The sequence below is a fragment of the Carettochelys insculpta genome, chromosome 12, assembly GCF_033958435.1.
Source record: "Carettochelys insculpta isolate YL-2023 chromosome 12, ASM3395843v1, whole genome shotgun sequence".
Taxonomy (NCBI): Eukaryota; Metazoa; Chordata; order Testudines; family Carettochelyidae; genus Carettochelys; species Carettochelys insculpta.
In genome coordinates this window covers 46497953-46518445 of record NC_134148.1, presented here as the reverse complement: position 1 = coordinate 46518445, position 20493 = coordinate 46497953, and the positions used below count along the sequence as shown (strand labels likewise).

At 48.1% G+C, this 20493-nt stretch overlaps 1 protein-coding gene across 2 annotated transcripts in view; it reads left to right on the top strand.

Annotated features, from left to right (window-relative positions):
• MAP1A (microtubule associated protein 1A) overlaps window positions 1-20493 on the top strand; it is a 47871-nt gene that overhangs the window by 9359 nt on the left and 18019 nt on the right. The window contains exons 2-3 of one of the 2 annotated variants that reach the window (XM_075006331.1): window positions 17738-17820; window positions 18696-18836. Coding sequence is in view for 1 of the 2 variants with exons in the window: in XM_075006330.1 (XP_074862431.1) it covers window positions 18696-18836 (141 nt within the window). In the remaining variant the exon portion in view is untranslated. The remainder of the gene's footprint in view (window positions 1-17737; window positions 17821-18695; window positions 18837-20493) is intronic. The other variant, XM_075006330.1, reaches the window with a different exon arrangement.

Below are 20493 nucleotides of genomic sequence, written 5' to 3'. Positions count from 1 at the left end.
CTGCTGGGCTGCAGAGGAGCCCTGCTGGTGGCAGGGAGCCCTACTGGCAGCCCACTTGGGGAGCTCCAGCAGCAGCCTCTGGCCAGGGTGCCAGGTCGGGGAGTCCCACGAGAGGGAGCCTGGCTGGAGTTGGGGAGCCTCACTGTGGGGAACCCAACCTGGGTTGGGGACCTCTGCCAGGAGCCACACAGTGGAGAGCCGGCAGGGAGCCTGTCTGGGGCATGGAGCCCTGCTGGCAGCCCCACATGCATGGGGACCGTGGGCCGGCCTGGGGGGAGCCTGGCAGCCCTGCAGGGGAGCCCTGAAGGAGTGGAGCGCCCTCCACAGGCAACCTGGGGGCAGGGAGCCTGTAACAGACAGGAAGGGAGCCTGGCTAGCAGGCTGGTGGCTGGCAGCCCCACGCAGGGTAGCCAGGAGGCCTGACCTCCCCTCATCTGGCACATCCCCTTGTTCAGGACCGCTCAGGTCCAAAGGGTGCTGGACAAGGGAGGTACAACCTGTACTCTGTCCTGAACTCACATTCTCCCACATCTCCTGCCTGAAGATGCCTCTTAAATGTTGCTGTATACACCATTGGCTCGACTCCAGAGCCTGTGAAATCCTCCTCCATGTCTTCTCTTCTCACTTCTCTTTTCTTTGTCTAATTTGTCAATCTAATTCTTGACCTTCCCCCCGCCCCTGCCCTCCACTCTCTGATTTGCTCACCTTGATTATCTTTTACTGATTTGTCCTCCTTGCTTACTGTTTTTGGTTCTCTGTGTCTTAAATATTGAGTCTGTTCTGGTCTGGCTATGGTCTGAAGAAGTGGGTCTGTCCCATGAAAGCTCACCTAATAAACTATTTTGCTAGTCTTTAAAGTGTTACTTGACTGCTCTTTTCTTTGTGATACTCCTACATACACACACCTCTCTGGGCTCAATGTGTACAGTGCTACTGCCCATTTTCCCCTTGGAAAAAGCACTACCATATATCCTTAGTTTAGGAAGGAAAAGCCTGTGGGACCTTAGCGCTTTAGCATATATTTGATGCTTTTCTGCATTAGGGTAAAATATGTCATCTCTCTGCTTGCGTGTTGTAGCCTGGTTTCCCACTCTTTCTTTTGGTTTTTACGTTGTAAGCACTTTGGGTTAGGGTCATTTAGTATCAGGGCATCACCACAATACAAATAGTTAACAATAATCATCACCAGTTTGGGTCGGGGGTGGAGCTCAAGGTGTGGGCGTGAGCCAGATTCCTGGGAGTAGAGACAGAGAATGGAAAAGTAGCTGAGCTGGAGCCAGTACTGTGCAGACTCCCATTTTTCTTCTAAAGGTCAAATGACAGTCAGATGTTCCTGTTTGTTTTCTCTGTGATGCTAAGCAGTGGTGGAGTGACTGCTGCATGCACAGGGCTAAGCTGCCTTGCACAGAAATACCACTTGCCAGTTAGCTCCCACTGCCAAAAAACTGCTCTCAGAAGTCTGTTTACAATGGAATTTGCCTGCCAAGTATCTTGCCTTTCTAGCCTCCACTACCACTCCACCGCAGGCCCCAGGCTCAGCATCCACCCTTCTCAGACCTCTACATCCCCACAGCATGCCCCCACTCAGCACATCCTCAGGCCCCCTACAGCCCCACAGCAGGGCCCACACATAGCACCTCTCCCCTCCTCTCAGACCCCCCTCCAACTCCACAGCAGACCCAGGTTCAGCATTCCTCTCCTCAACCCCCATAACCCCACAGCAGGCCACCTGCACAGTACCTAGTCTCCTTAGACGCCCTGTAACCACACAGCAGGTCAGCTGCTCAGTGTTCCACCTCTCAGGCCCCCTAAAACTCCACAGCCAGCCACCCCCCACACAGCACATATCTTCAATATTCTTTGCAAAACCTTTTTCTGGTCTTTATAACAACTCTTCCAAAGGGCTGCTGTTCACATTACAAGTGCCAGCAGGGGAACAAATATGTTGTTCTTGCTGAAGAGACCCATTTTGGGACTGAAACCTTTTTCCTCTCTTTGGCACAGAGGAAGCTACAGTTGGAAAGTTCTCAGCTGCTTTATAAAAGAGCTAGTTACCATCTCAGACTGATGATGTCATTTCAGAATGAAGTAGATGGAAGCCTTTCATCTTGCAGAGAACCATGCTAAATTATGCAAATATATGCCCCTAGTGATCACTCATGCAAAGCTGGGGCTGTCTTCAAAGATGGCCTTTTGTTTATACAGCTTCAGAAAGGCCTTGAGTCCTGTAATGTGTAGCTCGGATCCATGTTGCTATGTGGGAGAGGGCTAAGCAGATGCAGCAGTTCAGGGCCTCACTGCAGGAAGAGCCTTTTGAAGCAAGGAGCAGATACGAGAAAGGCTGTCACGTTGGCTCTCTTGTGCATGTATTTGCATGGCCTTGTGGCGTGAACATAGGTAGTGCTTTGATGTCACATGACTAGCATATGAATGTTTTGTAATTTCAAGTCCATATCTTACCAAATTATTTTTTTTAGTTTTTAAATCAAAACTGTCCTCATGAGACACAGTTTCTGTAGAGTGACAGGAAATTGGAGGTGTTAGTGCTGAGGGCAAGTAGTTGGGCCTGACCACGAAGGAGAATAGTACAAGTCTAACCATTCATAAAAAGTGGCAAGCAGCCGACCCTAGTATTACCTACATTCCAACCTGCTTTGTGCAGTAGGAGCTAAAAGTTCAGCTCTGCTATGCCTCCATGTAAACTAAGAACTTGCTTAGTGCAGGAGGAAGATCAGATGTTTCCAAGGGAAAAAGACAATCCTTCTAGAGACGTACAGCAGTAGTGTTGAAATGCGATGGTGGGGCCTGGAATATGGACCTGTACCAGGAACATGAGGGGAACAAGAAAAATCTCCATTGAGCAGTTAGGAATCCTTACCAATGTTAGGGGTGAGTGGCATGGGTGATTCACAGAAGCGTCTCGCCCTTCAGAAGCAGCACTGATTCCCAGTGTAGTACCTGTGCTGCGGGGAGTGGGGTGATAATTCAGGGCAGGGGTAAGGGTGCAGGATTTTTCCCTCCCACTTTCCACAGAGTCACTGCTGATTCCAGTGTACTGCTGAAGAAGTTTGTGGTGCTAGGAACGGTGGGAGTAGAGGTGAGTTCACTTCCAAGTCCATGTTAATGCCTGTTGCCCAGTCTGGGAGATGCTGTGCTGCTCTAACTGGCTGAGTTTTAGCTAAAACAAAGCTGAGGCCCTGCTCATTTGTAGCCATTAGAGATCCTGGGTCACTTTTTGTCAGGATGGTGAGCTCCTGGTATGGCAGTAACTACATCCAGCAAATTTTCCCCTGTGGGTTTAGCTGGAGAAGTTCATTTTCACTTTACCCCTGTACACCATTTTGTGGTGTCAGTGGCTGCTGAATTCCAGCCAAGAGCCTTCTGCAACTCTAGGGGAAATGATCTCTTTATGGACAATCTGTAAAGCTCCATGAGATTCTTCAGGATTGAAGCTACAACTAGAATTACTGTCTGGTGCAATCACTCAAAGATAGGTGACAGTATATAGGGCATGGGAAGGGACTGCTCCTCTCTGCTGCTACTTCTCCAACAAGACTGTAAATCAGAAGGATTGCACATCTGCACATGTTATGTATATCTCTTTGTGTGGGGTGGGATGCAAAAAAGTGCCATGAATCAAAACCGGTCTAAGAAATAAGAAAGAGGAGAAATAAATGGCCAAATCTCATCATTCCAAAAGACCAGGAGAGTTTTCAAGATTTCCACATTAAGTACAATGTTGTTTAATCTATGCATGCTCTGGAAAAAGGGATGGACAGTGAGCTATCAAAATTTGCAGGTGACACAAAATTATCTATATAAAGGTGCGAGGGACTTCAGAGGGACCTAATCAAGCTGAGGGAATGTGCAGAGTTTTAAATTGAAGACAGCATCTCAAGAGGAGGGACCTGGAATGATCACTGGAGATAGTGTTATGATCTGCTTAGTGTGCAGCTGCAGTCAGATGAGAAAACAAGATGTTAGGATGCATAAGAAACAGGCTGGAAACTAATGCAGAGAGTAGCATAATGTCATCACATACCTTAATGTGCTGGCTTCACCTGGATACTGAGTTTAGTTCCAGTAACTTCATCTCAAAAAGAATGTACCAGAATTTAAGAAAAGGACTACAAGAATGATTAGGGGTCTGGAGAAACTTATGACAAGAGATCAAAAAGTTTGTCTTCAAGTGATTGCTCATGTCCATTCCAAGTTGGGTGTGCACAGGCGCACGACCAATTGCCAGAAGCTTTCTGCCCAAGCCAGTAGCCATAGGGTCAGTGCAGCGCCCCCTGGAGCGGCACCATTATGGTGATCAATATATGCACCACCATCACACACAACCCCCGTCCTATCCTGTTCAGTTCCTTCTCGCTGCGCTGCCCTTCCGTTGGCGCTGTTGCTTTCTCTGCTCATATCTTTAGCTAGTAGCCTATTGGAGTGTAAATAGTTCTTGAAGAAGTGTAAATAGTTTAGTACTTGGTAGTTAGTCTTAGTGTTTTAACTTATAGCCGAGGAGGGGCTTCCCGTCCCTCCTCGGCGCTGGGGAATGCCTGGCTCCCCAGGCTTTAAGGCTTGTTCAAAGTGCAGCAAACATGCCCAAAAGTGACCCCCCTTCAGTCTGTTTGATTGGCTTGGGGGAAGGACACTTGTGTGACTGCTGTCCCATTTGTAAGGCCTTTAAGCCCAGAACGTTAAAAGACAGGGCCCAACGCCTTAAAGACAGGGCCCAACGCCTCTTAATGGAGGTGGCTCTTAAGCCTCAAGAGTCTCCTGCGGGAGCGGAGTGGAGCCTCCTTGGTTCAAAGTGCAGCAGTGCCATCAACCACGATGGTGCCTAAGGGCTCCTGGCACTGAGAGCAGGTGCAGGCACCGTCCCCTTCTCAGTGCCATAGGAGTCAAATCTCTGGTGCTGATGAAGAGGAGGAGGCACGAGAGGCATCACTTGCTGAAGTCAAAGCAGGGCCTCGAGTCCAAGGCTCTGGTGCACACTGCTGAAGGGCAGGAGGTATGTCTGTTGAAGCTGGTGCAGAGTGGGAGCCCGCAGGCGCTGAACTCTTCCTCAATGCTGGAGGTGTTTCAAGCGGCACAAGGACTTCTACAGATGATGGTGTTGGTTCCTTCTCCTTCTATGGAGGACAGGCACTGTAGCACTGAAACGGGGTGACCAGGGCTTATGGACATGCCACCAGCACCAACCCCTGCACTCATGTCAACGCTGGCACTGACAGCATATTTGGTGCCGAGCACTCTGGTGCTGACCCAACAGGCTGTGGGCCAGTTTCAGGTGCCCTATACTCCAGTACCGGCACTGTTCTCGGCGTGCATGACATCGGCACCCACTCCAATGGCCCCGCCGTGGTCATCTGCTTCTGAATCAGCATCATAGTTGGATTCCTTCTATTAGAGCTCCGGACAGAGCAGGAGCTCGAGAAGGTCGCACCATAGCTGTCGTAGGCACCGTAGTCATCGCTTGGACGATATGTGTTGGCTGCCGGCTCACAGGTGACTCAGCAGTGACCCTTCTGGACCCCATGGGCATTTCATGAGGCACAGGGCCAGGCCATTGGAGTGCCTTTAACAGTGCTGGGGGTCCCACTGATCCTGCGCTCAGGACTGTCGGCATCACTGGGTGCCCCACCACCGGTACAAAGACAGGAAGTGGTGGTCATTGTGGAACTGCCTGCTTTTCCCTTGTTGGCATTGACCTCGGCACCGTTGTCGGCACCATCGCAGTGGGACTGGACCCCTTCGGTGCCGGTGCTATCTGTAATTGTACTTCTGGTGCCAGTGGGGCAGGCAGCAGCCCAGGCACCAGCACCAACTCAAGTGCAGGGAGCAGTAATAGTGCCATCTGTGGTAGGGTTTTCAGACCAGCTGGTGCCTGTGCCAGCTCTGCCTATGGTGCCCCCCAGTTTGCCCATCATTTCCATGGGGGACACCTGCCTGAACAGGTCACTACCGCCCTTCTCCTCCAAATGGAGGTACAAGGGCCATCATCTTCTTCCTCCCCGGATGAGGCAGTGGCGGGCTCATCGGCCTCACCAATATTGGAGGATGGCAGGGCTTCTCAACAGCTCCTTAGGAGAGTGGCCGAAAACTTGGGGGTGCAAGCGGAGGAGGTCCGGGATGAAATGGACTCTGTCATGGACATTTTGTCCTTTGCAGGCCCCACAAGGGTGGCTCTGCCCTTAATCAAAACAATTACCACTACAGCTAAAACAGTTTGGCAGACCCCTGCTTCTGCCCTTCCTATGGCGTATAGGAATGAGAGATGGTACTTTGTCCCATCCAGGGCAATGAACATTTGTTTATGCACCCCCCACCTGACTCCCTGGTAGTAGACGCTGCTAACCATAGAGCACCAAGGGTTCCAGGGTCCCTCCCCAAAAAGTAGAGACGATAACTCTTGGACCTCTATGGGAGGAAGGTCTATTCAACGGAAGAGTTGCAATTAACAATTGCTAACCAGCAGGCTCTGGTTCTCAGGTATGCCTATAATACAGTCAGTGCCCTGTCTGGGTTCTCTGAGATGGTGCCGCCCGAAGCCAAGCAGGACTTCGCAGCCGTGGTGGAAGAGAACAAACTGATTTCAAGGGTGGCCCTGCAGGCAGTATGGGATGCTGCAGACACTGCCATGAGGGTTATGGCCTCTGGAGTGCCAGTGCGCATGGGGCTTTGGTTGCAGGTGTCCAGCCTGCCTCACGAGGTCCAGCTGAGGTGTGCTGCCTTGTCCACTCACTATGCTGGCCAAACAGGAAATTAAATTCAAACTTCCCAGGCCATTTCCTGTACACCTGGAGAGTAATGGAACAGAAAGTGCTGGCCAGAGTGGTCACACTGGGGCACTGTGGGACACATCCCGGAGGCCAACAACATTTAAGTTTACAATACTCTGTCTGCATTACCCTAAATTCACCCATGCAAAGTCAATTTTGGCATTACTCCTTGTGAAAAGCAGCAATACAAAAATTGACCTTAGGAGCCCTTAACATCTGCAGAATGAACTCTTTAAGGTGGACTGATTGCTTAGAAAATCAACCCAAGTCACCTAAATTTGACCTAATCTCCTAGTGTAGACCAGGCTTTACACTAATGCAGAAGCTTTTAACCTGGCTGCACACACCCTTTGAGGGTGTGTGATGCCCTTTTTGGGGGTGCAAGACATGCCAGGATTTTTAAGAAGGTAAATAATTGAAAACACAAATTAAGCACAGGGATGTAAGTACAGCTACTTTGTTTCATCAAACCTATGTATTTAAAAACATTATACATTTTTAATGATTACTGTAATACGCAAACAAAAAATTTATTTTCAAGTTTTTAAGCAAATTGTAGTGAAATTATCTCGCTACAAAATAAAGGGTTGCACCCAGGCCACGTTGCAGGGTTTTTCTTGACACATGCGCTGATGATGATGTAGCAGCACAGCGGCTTTGTTTGAATTCAGTTGCCACTAACTGTGAGCATGTTGGTTATAGTTTACTTCCACAGCAGAACTCCACAACATCTCTGGTTAGTACGTGTGTATTTTGGTATGCCTACTGTACTATTATTTGTGGTGAGTAATAACATAAATGATTTTACAGATATTTAATGTAATTTAAAAGCGTATAGGCTCCCATCTCCATTTTTGATTTTTGATAAGGGGTGCGAGAACGTATTTCTTTTTTTGATAAAGAGTGCGAGAATGTATTCTGAGAAGCAAAGGTGTGCAGGTTGCAGTAAATGTTAAGAACCACTGCACTAATGGAATGTCTCCCACAGCACTTTGTCCCACATAAGTGACCTGGACCAGAGGAGAGATGCACCTGCAAAATCTCACCCTGAAAGTAGTGACCTTGGCCCTTGCTCTGCCTGGCTACTTCTAGTTTATGGTACACTGAACAGACGCAGGATATGCTTCCACATCTCATTTAAAGTGCAAGAGGTCCCCTTTTTGTGCAGAAACCCCAGGAGCCTCTATGCTTGCCAATGACTTCTTGTGGTGAAACTCAGAAGTTTCACTGCAAAATGGAAGACCTTTTCCATGAGCCGCATACAGTTCCTACCATGGATACTTTAATGGTGAGGTGCAAGAGAAGATGTTTCTACTGTTTACACAGCTTGTATAGCCTCCAGAAGATACCTCATAGTGCCTAGGAGACCATGCTGGCCAGCAGCTCTGCTGCCGGGTAAACAGATATTTTCCCCTTCCTGTGCAAAGTCCTAGGAACTTGGAAACTCCCCTTCCTGTTCTTTTGGCATATGTTCACTTAGCATTTGACTAGGGGACAGTACTTGCTCCATGGAGCAAATGATCCCTGCTTGGAGCAATGCTGAGTTACTGCAGCTGACCAGTATTTGGGGAAAGGAGGCTGTACAGGGACCCAGGATGTCCTGCAGTCATAAACCCCTTCCAACAAAACCTATCCTCAAAATGGAGAGAGCTGCACTGGGGATATCTGCCCTCATGGTAGTGGAAGTGCTGCAAATGTGAACACGCTGACGTGCGGAAATAAGTGTATACACAAACCCATGGCACTAGCTTCTCTGGACAGGCTGTGCAGAGGGAGCTAACTGTAGTGGGCTTTTCAAGTATGAAACCAACACATTCATGTTCAAAGAGCCTTTGTGGTGACCTACATTTCCCTGAGTTGCCTGGATATTTTGGGAGGATCAGCAGCCTTTAGGTGGGCCAACTGGGAGGATGACTTATTCTTCTGTGACCTTTATTTGCAGAACTCTTAATTACAGGCAGTTGCAGGTTGCTGCTATGCTTGGATTACAGCAAACTCCTGGTCACAATGTAACCCCATGAGTGAGAAGTCAGATTTTCTTAATAGGTAATAGTTTTTTTATTGGGCCTTCTTCTGCTGGTCAGAGAGACAAGCTTTCAAACCACAGAGAGCTCCTCCTTAGGGGCTGAAACCCATCAGTTGCTTTTTTTGGACCTGTATGTCACAGCTTTGGTGGAGATTCTAGACTCAAATCTTAATTTTAAGTTTGTATTATCTACTTTTTTTTTCTTTTAGCTCTGTTATTCTTGAAGTTGACTGAGGGTTTGCCGTTCAGTTTGAGAAAATGATGAAACCAGCCTGGTTCCATTCCTCTCTGGGAATCTTTCTTGTAATAGATTTCTCTGAGAGGAGGCCAAAAGACCAGTTATAGTCTTCATTTCAGAGAAGTGTAGTCTCCATTTTTATTAATATTTTCATTCTTGGGTCAAGATTCTCACCTTTCAGAATGTATATGTAACCTACACACATATGTGTGGTTAACTGTCCCAGGGAGTGGGACCTAGGCCACTTCATGTAGAAATGCAGCCTAAGCTGAGAGCCAGCTGGCCTTTATCTCAAGCTGTAAAGGCACCTGCACTAAGCTTCAGAAGTTCCTAGTTTGAGGCTGCCTCCAGGCAGTTACACATACTGCCATAACACATTGACGTAGAAGCATAGAAAGTACCTCTTGTGAATGGAGGGGATTCTTGGTTGGTGCACACTACAGTAATATGGTTTTAAGGCTAGTGGCAGCCACTGGTGTATTTGCTGAACAGCTGGTTATAGCAGCTACCAACCTTCATTGTTAGGGCTTGCAGATGTAATTGAATTTGACAATTGGCTTCTAACATCATGAATTATCAGAACATGATTTGTGTTCTAAAGATAATTTGTTTGCTGTTCAGCACTTGTGGGAAAGTCCTTTTATTTAAGGATAGTGTGAGCTTGCCGCTTGGAAGAAGCAGAACCAATTAGTGAATCTATAAGAGGGTCATGCTTTCACCTGGCATTTTGGCTGGAGGGAAGAATACTCCAGCAGATATGAAGCACAATGTGAAATCAACATGAGTGGTCTATAAGGGATCTGTAAGGATTTTTATTTTATTTGGGCAAATTAAATGACTTGGATTTCTTTGCTGTGAGTCAGAATACAGCATGTCGCACATGGTACTCAAGGTTCCCAGTTTGATGCTAAGTGAGTATATTGCACTGAAGACATGCATGCTGTCATTCCCTACTGCTGGCGTTTAATGCTAGGTCTCAGGAAGCCTTGGCAGGAACTCTGCAGAGTGAATCTGGTTGCTCTAATTGCTGAACAAATACAATTCTCTTTTTTATTAGCCCCAGTTACACTTGATGCTGCTCCTTAGCCTGGCTGTCTTGCTTTTGCACTCAGCTCATAAGTTCTTCATCTGACAGCAGGGCTGTCCCTAGGGAGATGTGGGACCTGGGGCAGCCCCTGCCCAGTGCCCCAGGGAAGGGGCTCAGGGCACTCCGCCCCACATCTGCTCCACCTCTGCCATGCCAGCACTTCACCCCTTCCCCAAAGCCCCACCCTTTCCCTGCCACCTGGCTCAAAGCCCCCTCCACTGAGCGACATGAGCTGGAGCATTACTGGGGGGCCTGGAGTGGAGTGGAGTGGCAGCTGAGGTCCTGCCCCTACACTCACCATGGTGGCCAGAGCTGGAGTGACATGGCTACCTGCTCTGCTCTTCCCAGGTGCCTGTCTACCAGCATTCTGTGCTCCTCTTCACAATCAGTTTTTTGTCAGTATTTTTCCTAAGTCTCATGAACTGCTGGGCCAAGCTTATACATTAAGATGATGATCATCAATAACTGTGGGCTCAGTGCCCATTGGTGCCTGATGCCTCTCTTCCTATTTCCTTCTGTCTTTCCCTGTCCAGTGCGGGGTGGCTTCGTTTCTGTAGACTAGCTCTGCACCAATCTACGATATCATCTACCCATTCCATGTGGGATCTGCCCCTCCTATTTGAACTGTCCATTATGCCACATACCAGGGTCTTGATTTTTTGTTCATTGTTGTTTCTGCAAATATACCTAAATAGTTGTAGCTTCCATTTTATAACCTTCTGCAGCAGGTTCTCTTTCAGCTGTATCTTTCTATATAATGCCTCACTGGTGACCTTCTGCATCCATCCTATTCTCAGAATCTTTCTGTAACAACTCCTGTTGAAGGCCAGCATTCTTCTTTTCAAATCGTTCCTTATCACCCACATCTCACATCCGTACAACATGCTGCTCAATACACACGTTTTCAAGATGCTGAGCCTCGTCCCTAAGCTAATCGCGTTGCTTTTCCAGATCTTATCCATCGCTTTCAAACTCGCTCTTTCTTTCGCTATTCTAGTCGATATTTCCTTCTTACAGTCTAGATCATATGTTATGTTGTTCCCCAGATAGGTGAACTTCTTTACATTTTCTACTTCAATACCATCTACACTGATCTTCCTTCCTATTTCCTTATCTCATGTATTAAGATGGCTGGCTATTATTTCATAAATTTTAAAACCAGAAAGAAACATTTTGATAATTTAGTTTGCTCTCCAGGGTAATGCAGCTCAGATTTTCATCAATGATTTCCTGCATCAAACCCATTATTTCTGGTTAATGCAGATCTTTCAGAAAGAGACACCTGGGCTGGTTCTACACATTTGAAGTACAGAGAAAGCAACGGTCCCCTTGACAGGACAAAGCCTTCTAAAGAATCATCTGTTTAAACTGATTTATTAAAGTACTTATGTGACATTGTGTTGGTGTGTTCCATCACTGACAGTGATTGTCCATTCACTGTTCAGTGAGGCCAGAGCTAAGAAACTATGAAGTTTTCTTGAGCTTTTAGAGAGTCCCTTGAGCCTGGACTAGTAAAAGATTGCTAGAGATTTGAAAGACACAGTCTAGCTGAGTGTCTAGACTTAGCTGAGACCTACTCTAGATTTAGCCCAGCTGAAGCAAACTGGTTTGGGCAGAGGCCTACCCCAGCTTTGGATGATGTTATTTTGTCTGGATGCTTATTGCAGGGAACAGCTTAATCTAACATGAGGTTTTTTTCCTTCATCTTGAAGCTAAATTTCGAAGTTTCCATGGAAGTTTCTCAGAGGTGTAGCCATGTTAATCTGTAGCTTCACAAATAACAAGCCATCCCTTGCCACCTTAGAGACTACAAATTTATGAGGTCTTGAGCTTTCATGGGTAAAACTCGCTTAGTCAGATGGCCAGGACAGCTTTTTATGTCGGAATTTCTGTAACTTAGATCAGTAAATGTAAAATGTTAAAAATGTTAAATGTAAAAAGTATATTTCCCCTGTGCTTTCTAATGTTCCTGAGCATTTTCTTCCTCTTCTCCCTCTCTGGGATCTGAATTAGGACTTGCAAGTCACATGTTAGATGACTGTGCAATAAATCCTCATCAGTTTAGTATCTGGGCAACCTCAACATTGTTTTTTGGTTTTGATTAAATCTAAGGGTCCATCAGTTTGAATCTAGAGCTGATATAAATAAATCAGGCTCTGTATTCATAAAGGTTTTGCGATGCTTGAGGTATTTAAATACCTTCCTGTTAGCTGGGGGATAGAAATCTCTGGTGCATCTATTTGATGTGGACTAGTTGCCAAGTGCTGCAAGGCTGCTACCTGGATTTTGATTCATATCTGCAAAAATATTATTTTCCAGCCACTGACTCCACATATCACATTGGCTCAGCCCACCTCTTTTGAGGGATTAGAATGCAAATACAGAGAGAGAGGTTCACGCTCAGCTGGCTAGCTCTGGCATCATGGGAGGACATGTGATGTCACCATACAAAACAGGAAAAGCCCCCTTCCTGGACCTCTCCACAGCACTGTCAACCATGCGGTGCTGCTGTCTCACCTGGGAGACGTGGCAGAGGCCTAGAGAGGTGCTGAAGTGGCTTTAGTTCTTCCTGGAGGAATACATCCGACAAGCAGTAATGAGGTGCTGCTCCGTTGCCATTGGACACCCATACTCTCCAGCCTTTGTCATCTGTGCATGAAGCTACTAGGTGTACAGGTTAGCCAGCAAAGACTCACGTGCCAGGTGTACGCAAATGACACAGCTGTTCCTGGCCTTCACCATACATCGCTGTACCACACCACCCACCAGGCCTAGTGCTTGGAGGAAATCACCTCCTGCATCAAGAGCAGCTATCTGACACTGACTCCAAGCCAAATGGGAGTGATGCTAATGGCAGAGGAAAGCCAGGAAAGCTCTGTGAGGAGTTTGCTGCTGTGCTGCAACCTCCTCTGGTTAAAGGCCTGTGCCCAGAATTGATCAGAGAAGCAAAGTCATGTTCAAGACCTTGGTTCTTCCAGGAGCTCCACAGTTGGGGCCCAGGATGACACTCCTGATCTGTGCCTCAGGTCCTGTGGAGCCTTGTGCCACAAGTCTCAAGCCTGTCTGTGCAGGAACTTTACCAGGTTCCTTTCATGGTGTGAGCTCCAGAAAGGACCATCCCAGGTCTCGCTGTCTTCTGCTGCAAATCTCAGCAGTACTTTTCTGATCTGCCTCTCCTGTCATAAACCACAGAACTGTGCAGACAAACAAAGGCAAACAACACCTCTGCTGCACACAGCACTAGCCCTTGGGAGAAAATGAATCACCTGTGACAGCTGTTAATTGTGTTGCTGCAAATGGTGTTGGCTGGGGTTCAGCTACTGAAGTGGAGAGTGCAAAGGAAGGGTTGTTTTAGCTCAGGATAGAAGATAGGGTCCTTTGGCAAGGCACTGCTTGGTGACCTTTTCCCTTTTCTGAACTCTCCTGGTGGAGCTGAGTTAAACCATGTGTGTTTGGGGGAATGAAAATCAGGGCAGCAGTAGTAACCTCTATTAAGCCTGGTCTGTAGTGGGTGTAAATCAGCATTATGGCTTACTTCAGTGTTGCACCACTGCTGTACATCAATTAAGGCTCTTATACTAAAGTCTATGGCATTAGAGGGGTAAAGCCTTGGAGGCAGGGATACTTATTGCTTCTGTGATTTAACAGTTCCTACCAAAATGGGGCCCAGATCTTAACTGGGGCCTTGAGTGCTGCTGTCATATATCAAATAAGAAGCAGAAAGACAATTGATCTCTAAGCCCTTCATTTCTATTAGCTTAAAGAGTCTATTTGCATGGATGTAGTTTGGCCATGCCTGAGAAGCAGCCCACTGGATTCCTAAGACAGAGCATCCACCCCTTACTGGGGGACAGGAGTAAGGCTGCTGGGGGGCACCTTTGTATTGCTCTCCCCGTTCAAATCTTCAGACACTCTGGCCGCAAGCAGATCCAGGCCCACATAGTGTGGGGCTCGCCTTTCCGCTTGAAACACGAGGAGGAAGATTCTCTGTAGTACAGCTGCCAGCTTCCTAATTCCTGAAACCAAACCCCTTCCTTCACCCTGCCTCTCTCCTCCAAGGACCTTTTTCTTGCCCCACCTCATAGAATCACAGAATCCTATGGCTGGAAGGGACCTTAGGAGGTCATCTAGTCCAGCCCCGTGCCTAAAACAGGCTCAACCCCAACTAAATCATGCCAGACAAGACTTTGTCAAGTCAGGAATTAAAAACGTCTAGGGATGGAGATTCCACCACCTCTCTTGGTAACACATTCCAGTGCATCACCACCATCCTGGTGAAATAGTTTTTCCTAATATCCAACCTACACCTCTCCCTCTTTCGCCTTTCCCTCTTACACCTTTCAGACTCCTTGTTCTGCCATGTGTCACCACTGAGCACAGTCTTTTTCCATGCTCTTTAGAGTGCCCCCTTCAGGAAGTTGAAGGCTGCTATAAAATCGACCCTCACTCGTCTTTTCTGCAAACTACATAAGCTCAGATCCCTCATCTTCTCCTCATAGGTCATGTGCTCCAGCCCCCTAATCATTTTCACTGCCCTCTGCTGAACACACTCCAGTGCATCCACATCCTCTCTATACTGGGTGGGGCCCAGGACTGGACACAATACTCCAGATGTGGCCTCACCAGTGCCAAGTAGATGGGAATAATAAATTTTCTAGATCTGCTGGAAATGCTTCGCCTCATGCACCCATATGCCATCATCCTTCTTGGCTACAAGGGCACACTGTTGACTCGCGTCCAACTTCTCATCCACTGTAATCCCCAGGTCCTTTTCTGCTGCACTGCTACATAATCAGTTGGTCCCCAGCCTGTAACAATGCTTGGGATTCTTTCATCCCAAGTGCAGGACTCTGTACTTGTCCTTGTTGAACCTCATCAGATGTCTTTTGGCCCAATCCTCCAATTTCTTTAGGTCAGTCTGGACCCTATCCCTACCCTCCAATATATTTACCTGACCCCTAGCTTAGTGACATCTGCAAATTGCTAAGGATGCAATCCATCCCCTCATCCAGGTATTAATAAAGATGTTGAACAGCACTGGCTCTAGAACTGATTGCTGGGGCACCCTGCTTGAAACCAACCACCATCCAGATAGCGAGCCATTGACTACTACCTTTTGAGTACAACTGTCAAGCCAGCTTTCTATCCATCTTACAGTCCATGTATCCAGTCAGGCAAGAATGTTGTGATCTCTCACACCTTGGGAGGCAGGCCTGTCCTCACCTACAGACAGCCCACCCAACTTGAAACCAATTCTCACCTGCAACTACACACCACATTAACTCTAACATTAATGGAGATACACATCTCCTAGAGCTGGAAGGGACTGGGGGAAGTCACCTAGCCAGTCCCCTGCCCTCTTGGCAAGACCAAGCACCATCCCTGACATCTATTTGCCCCAATCCCTAAATGGTCTCCTTGAGGATTGAACTCACACCCCTGGGTTTAGCAGGCTAATGCTCAAACCCCCAAGTTATCCCTCCTCCCCGATCCCTGTAACAAACCTCACTACCAACTTTGCTCACATAGCTACACCAGCAACAGCATCACAGGCCCTAACCACACAAAAGATAGCTTGTGGAACCCACTGCCACATTCTGTTATTGAGTCCAAGATCTTATCAGGCCTCCAAGACAGAGTCCCAGTTGCATGAATAACAAGGCTAGTCAGAGTTACAACAGTACTGGTCAAAATAAGCTTTGGAAGTGCAGTAACAGCTCTTGCTCCTGGGACATGACCTTACATAATAGCAGTAGGAACAAACCATCCCTGATGCAGGCTATCTCAGAACTGCCTGCGGCAGTGAGTCTTCCTTGGTAGCAGCTGACCTTGACTAGTCAGCAGCAGGACTTGTGCCTAGATGCCTACTGGTCCAGTAGAGCCCCGCAGTCCCTGAGCTCTTTGAGTGAGGGTCCCATGTGTATTCTGCATTCCATGGGCCTAAGGCCAATAGACTTTTGGTAGCAGTGTCAAAGAATGATGACTAAATTAACCTTGGTAAATTACACTGAGCCACAGGGGATGAGGGAACTTAATCCCACCTACTTACCTTGGAAATGTGCTCTGCCCCATGCTGGGACAAATTCCCTAGAGAGGTTGTGGGCTCACTATCATTGGTGGTTTTTTTTAGAGCAGGTTATGTCAGAGATGGTCTAGATCAGGGGTTCCCAAACTTTTCAGCATCACATCCCTCTTTTGATTTTTGAGAAACCCTCATGCCCTCCCTTCTGTACCATCATCCAACCCCGTCTTAACAAAAAATGCAATTCGTAATTTAAATAAACACAAAATCTTGATATAAAAATGTTATTTAAAATTAAAAATAAGCACAAATGATTTTTCTTGGACCTTTGTGGTTGCCTGGTGCAGCCCCTGCTGGCCAGCTGCCTGAGTCCCATGCCAGCCTCCCCACACCAGCTGCCTGCCCTCCTGAACCCCACACCACTGGGGCCAGCCACTCGCTACCCCTCCCCCCTGCCACCAGCCACTGGGGCCAGCCGTCTACCTGGCCGCCCGAGCCCTGCACTGCCAGGACCAGCCACCCACCCATCAGTCCGAGCCACCCAAGCCCCATGCTTCTGGGGCCAGGCACCCAAGCCCTGTTCTGGCAGGGCCAGCTGCCTAAGTCCCACAAGCCCTGCAAGCCACCCACCCGAGACCCTCCCCTGCTCTTCCACAAAGCCAGGCACCCCTAGTCCCCCATCTAACCCCATCCTCCTCCTCTCCCCAACCCACATTCACTCTCATTTGCAGAAGGCAGCTAGCTCCACATGGGTCTTTGCCAGCTGCCTGCTTTTTATAGCAGCTGTGCTGGGACATCCAGGTAAAATGGCAGAGTCTGAGAGCCAGAAGCAAAGGCCGGATCTTTTTTCAGGTGGGGGGAATGATGGGGTGAGATGGGTCACCTTGCGCTCTCCCTGGAATTTCTTCATGCCCCCCAGGGAGGACACCCCCCCAGTTTGGGAAACCATGGTCTAGATGATACTTTGTCCCGCCATAGTGGGCTGGGTTGAACAAGGTGCTCATTCAAGCTCTCTTCTTGTCTGACAGTCTATGATTTTAAGTCAGCCTGGGAGTCAGAAAACTTCCAGAGAATGACAACCAATTCCCATCAAGCATTGCACTGCCCCAGGGAACGGCAAGGACAATTGATTCAGCTCCCATTCCTTGGCTTTCAGAGCCCATAGCTACCATCACTTGGCTATGTTCCAAAGCTACATTTCCCTGGCAACTGCATTGAAACTAGAAAACAAGCAAGTGCAGCAGGGGAGACCCCACCATGCTTGCTGGGGGTGGGGGGAGCCTCCCTGGCATTTAATGAGCATAGGAGAGAAGCCACAGAGGCAATTCAGCATTGGGCACAGGTGGCAGCCTGTGTTGGGCCAGACCAAGCTTGGTTTGTTTCTCTGTGGAGAGGACATGACCCAGACCTCTTAGAAGTCACAGGTGAAACTACACCCTTGAACATGACATGAAGCCTTAAAACCAAGGGGCAGAGGAAAGTCTTCAGCCAAGTGAGGCACAGCAGGGGGCGGGAGGGCAGGCAGAGCAGCAGGCAACCCCCAGCAGGCTTTTTCCTCCTTTCTATACACCTTGTCTTTCCTTAGGCCAAAGGACCCTCCATCACCGGACTGAGATTCTGGAGACAGTGATCTTAGTGAATCCCAATGTGGACAGCATCATTTCTGAGGTAAGGGCCAAGAATGGCTTCTTGCAATAGGGAGACTCTGGTGTTTTCTCCACATCAGCTGTCCAGGCTATGCTGACCCAAGCACAGCCAAAATGTTAGCTCATTAAGCATTTACCACCTTTTATGAGCGGTCTGCCCAGACCTGGTATGCAGCCAGCGGGACCAGGTGCAGGCTGTGTGCCCAGTATGCTTACTCAGCAGGAAGAACTATGTTCACCCATTGCCGGAGGTCCCATGTTCTTTCTCCAGGGCCACACCACACTTTCACCCTTTGGAAGAATTCTGATTCCTGACTAGGTAAATACTGGGAACTGCCTAACTTCTAGAGTGTTTGTGAAGTTCTTCTACCAGGATGGAGGGAGAGCATTAGCCCAGGATAGGTGGCGCAGCTGGATGGGATTCCTGAATGGACCAAGCTCTGCCAAAACCTTGCTGCTGGAAATGTCTCCTTATCCGTGGCTTCTGCTGAATCTTGTCCCAAAGAGAGGCTGAGGCTTGGGAGCAAGAGATGCACCTGCTTTGGGGCGGGGGTGTTGTTTGCAAAAGGGCTTCAAGAACTTGTGTACGTTGTGGTTGTTAGAAAAGTCCAACCTGGCTTGGAGCTGGGCCAAGCAGGCAGAAGAGAGATCTTTGAACACTTCTGTCTCAACAGGCAGCCAGCCTATATGTAGAAAAGCCCAACTTTGCTTTGTAAATGAGAAATAGTGGGGCTGCACTCTCAACATTAACATGACCTAGCCATATTAATGCTTTCGTCCAGCAGTTAGCCTCTGATATTCTGGATGATGGCTGAGCCTGTGGAACTGGTGAGGAACCCAGGTAACCATAGAACCCCAAACCTGAGAACTGACACATTTATGTCTTTATGACAACAGGTGCGATCGCTGGTATGTGATTCATCTGCCTACAAACTACTGGTTCTGTGTGGGCAGAGCTCTGACCAAGAAGGAGATCTGATCCTGCAAACTGGAACCTTCACTTATCAGCACTTTGCTGAGATCATTGCAGATCCAGAAGTGAGTATAAATAATAATCCAGGGCTTCCTGTCCAGCTGGCAAAGATCTGTATGTGGGGGCAGCAGGGAGTTGGGAGAGAAGCTCAATTTCCAGCTCACAGGTGTCCTGGTATGTTGGGCAGAAGGTTGGTTTTGATTCTCCTAGTTTGTGAACTAAATAACTATACAGTAAACCCTTGAAATATATGGCTTCAAGTTGCACATAACGTGCTTTAATGCAACTGAAGCACAACTTGAAGCTGCTCTGCGCCTGTCAGCCTGCCTAGCTGCCCACAACTGCCCGCAGCTGAAGGGGATAAAAAGCCCCATTCTCTCTGCCTGTCCCCAGCAGCACCGCTGACAGCCACATGGCTGGGGACAGGCAGGTAGAAGTAGCCAGGAAACTGATCAGCCTTGGTGCGCTGGTCAGTTTCCTGGCTCCAAGGCCTAGAGGTGAGTTGGGAGCAGGACTGCCCTGGTTGGGCTCCCCTCCACTGGCTGGAGCCAGGAAACTGACCAAGGCTGCTGCCCTGGTCAGTTTCTTGTCTCTGCAAGAGGAGAGCCAGTCTGCTGCCTCCTTCCCAGCTGCAGGCCACTTGAGGGACCCTGGAAACTCACCAGCTCATGGCTGGTCAGTTTCCTGGGTTCCCCAAGTGGCGGGGAGCCGGGAAACAAGTGGCAGCCTGGTTCTCAGCTGCAGTGCACTGGCGGGAACCTGTGAACTGACCAGCCATAAGCTGATCAGTTTCCCAGATCCTGCAAGTGGCAGGGAGATGGGAATCAGCCTGCCCCTGGTTGCCAGCTCCCTGCCACTCTGGGAGCCAGGAAACTGACTACTTCAAGCTCAGGGGAGACCTGCGCAAAAAGTTGAGTTACAGCTGGGTTGCAGGAATGCAACCCCCATGTAACTCGAGGGTTTACTGTACAGCCTTGGCGAGTCACCTGAAGTCAAGTTTTCAAAGTGACTAGTGGTTTAGGGGTGCTTTCATTTTTGAGTGCCCTGACTGTGACTCTGCAGAGTTGCCTGATTTCCAGAAGACAGGTGATTTTGCTTTTCTGAAATCCAGTTCCTTTTAAAATATCTCAGCTTAGGCACCACAGTGATCACTTGCTACCTTGGAAAATGTGGCTCCCTACCTTAGTTTCACTGAGTATCCAGTGAATATAATAAATATATACATATCCACTCACCAGCTTGGGAGAGTTAATGTGTGTGTAAAGGTTTGAGATCTTTAGAGAAATAGAAATGCACTGCAATAGTTTTATTTCACTGACACTATTTTTTTGTCTTTGGCAATTTCAAGCTCTGCTTCACATCTCTGGGCTGCTTGCAATATTCACTAAGCCGTAGGGTCCACATTTTCACAATTGTATGTACATGATTTGAATGTTCATTTGTGGTAAGGAGACATGCAGATAAATGGTTAGGAGGGTTGGTTGACTGGACACAATCACTGTGATTGCATTCATAAACCTAGAAGTCTGGATTTTTCTCAATATACTCTCTGGATTTCCCAGTTTGACTATTTGTTTCCATTCCTTCATGGGCCCAGATTGTCAACACATCAGCAGAGTAGGGTCTCTTTAGGGAAAATAACTCCATGCAAAATATTATCACTTCCCAAGAGGCTCTCACCCACACCTTACATTGGCCAAAGCTGGCCCAACAGCTGCATTC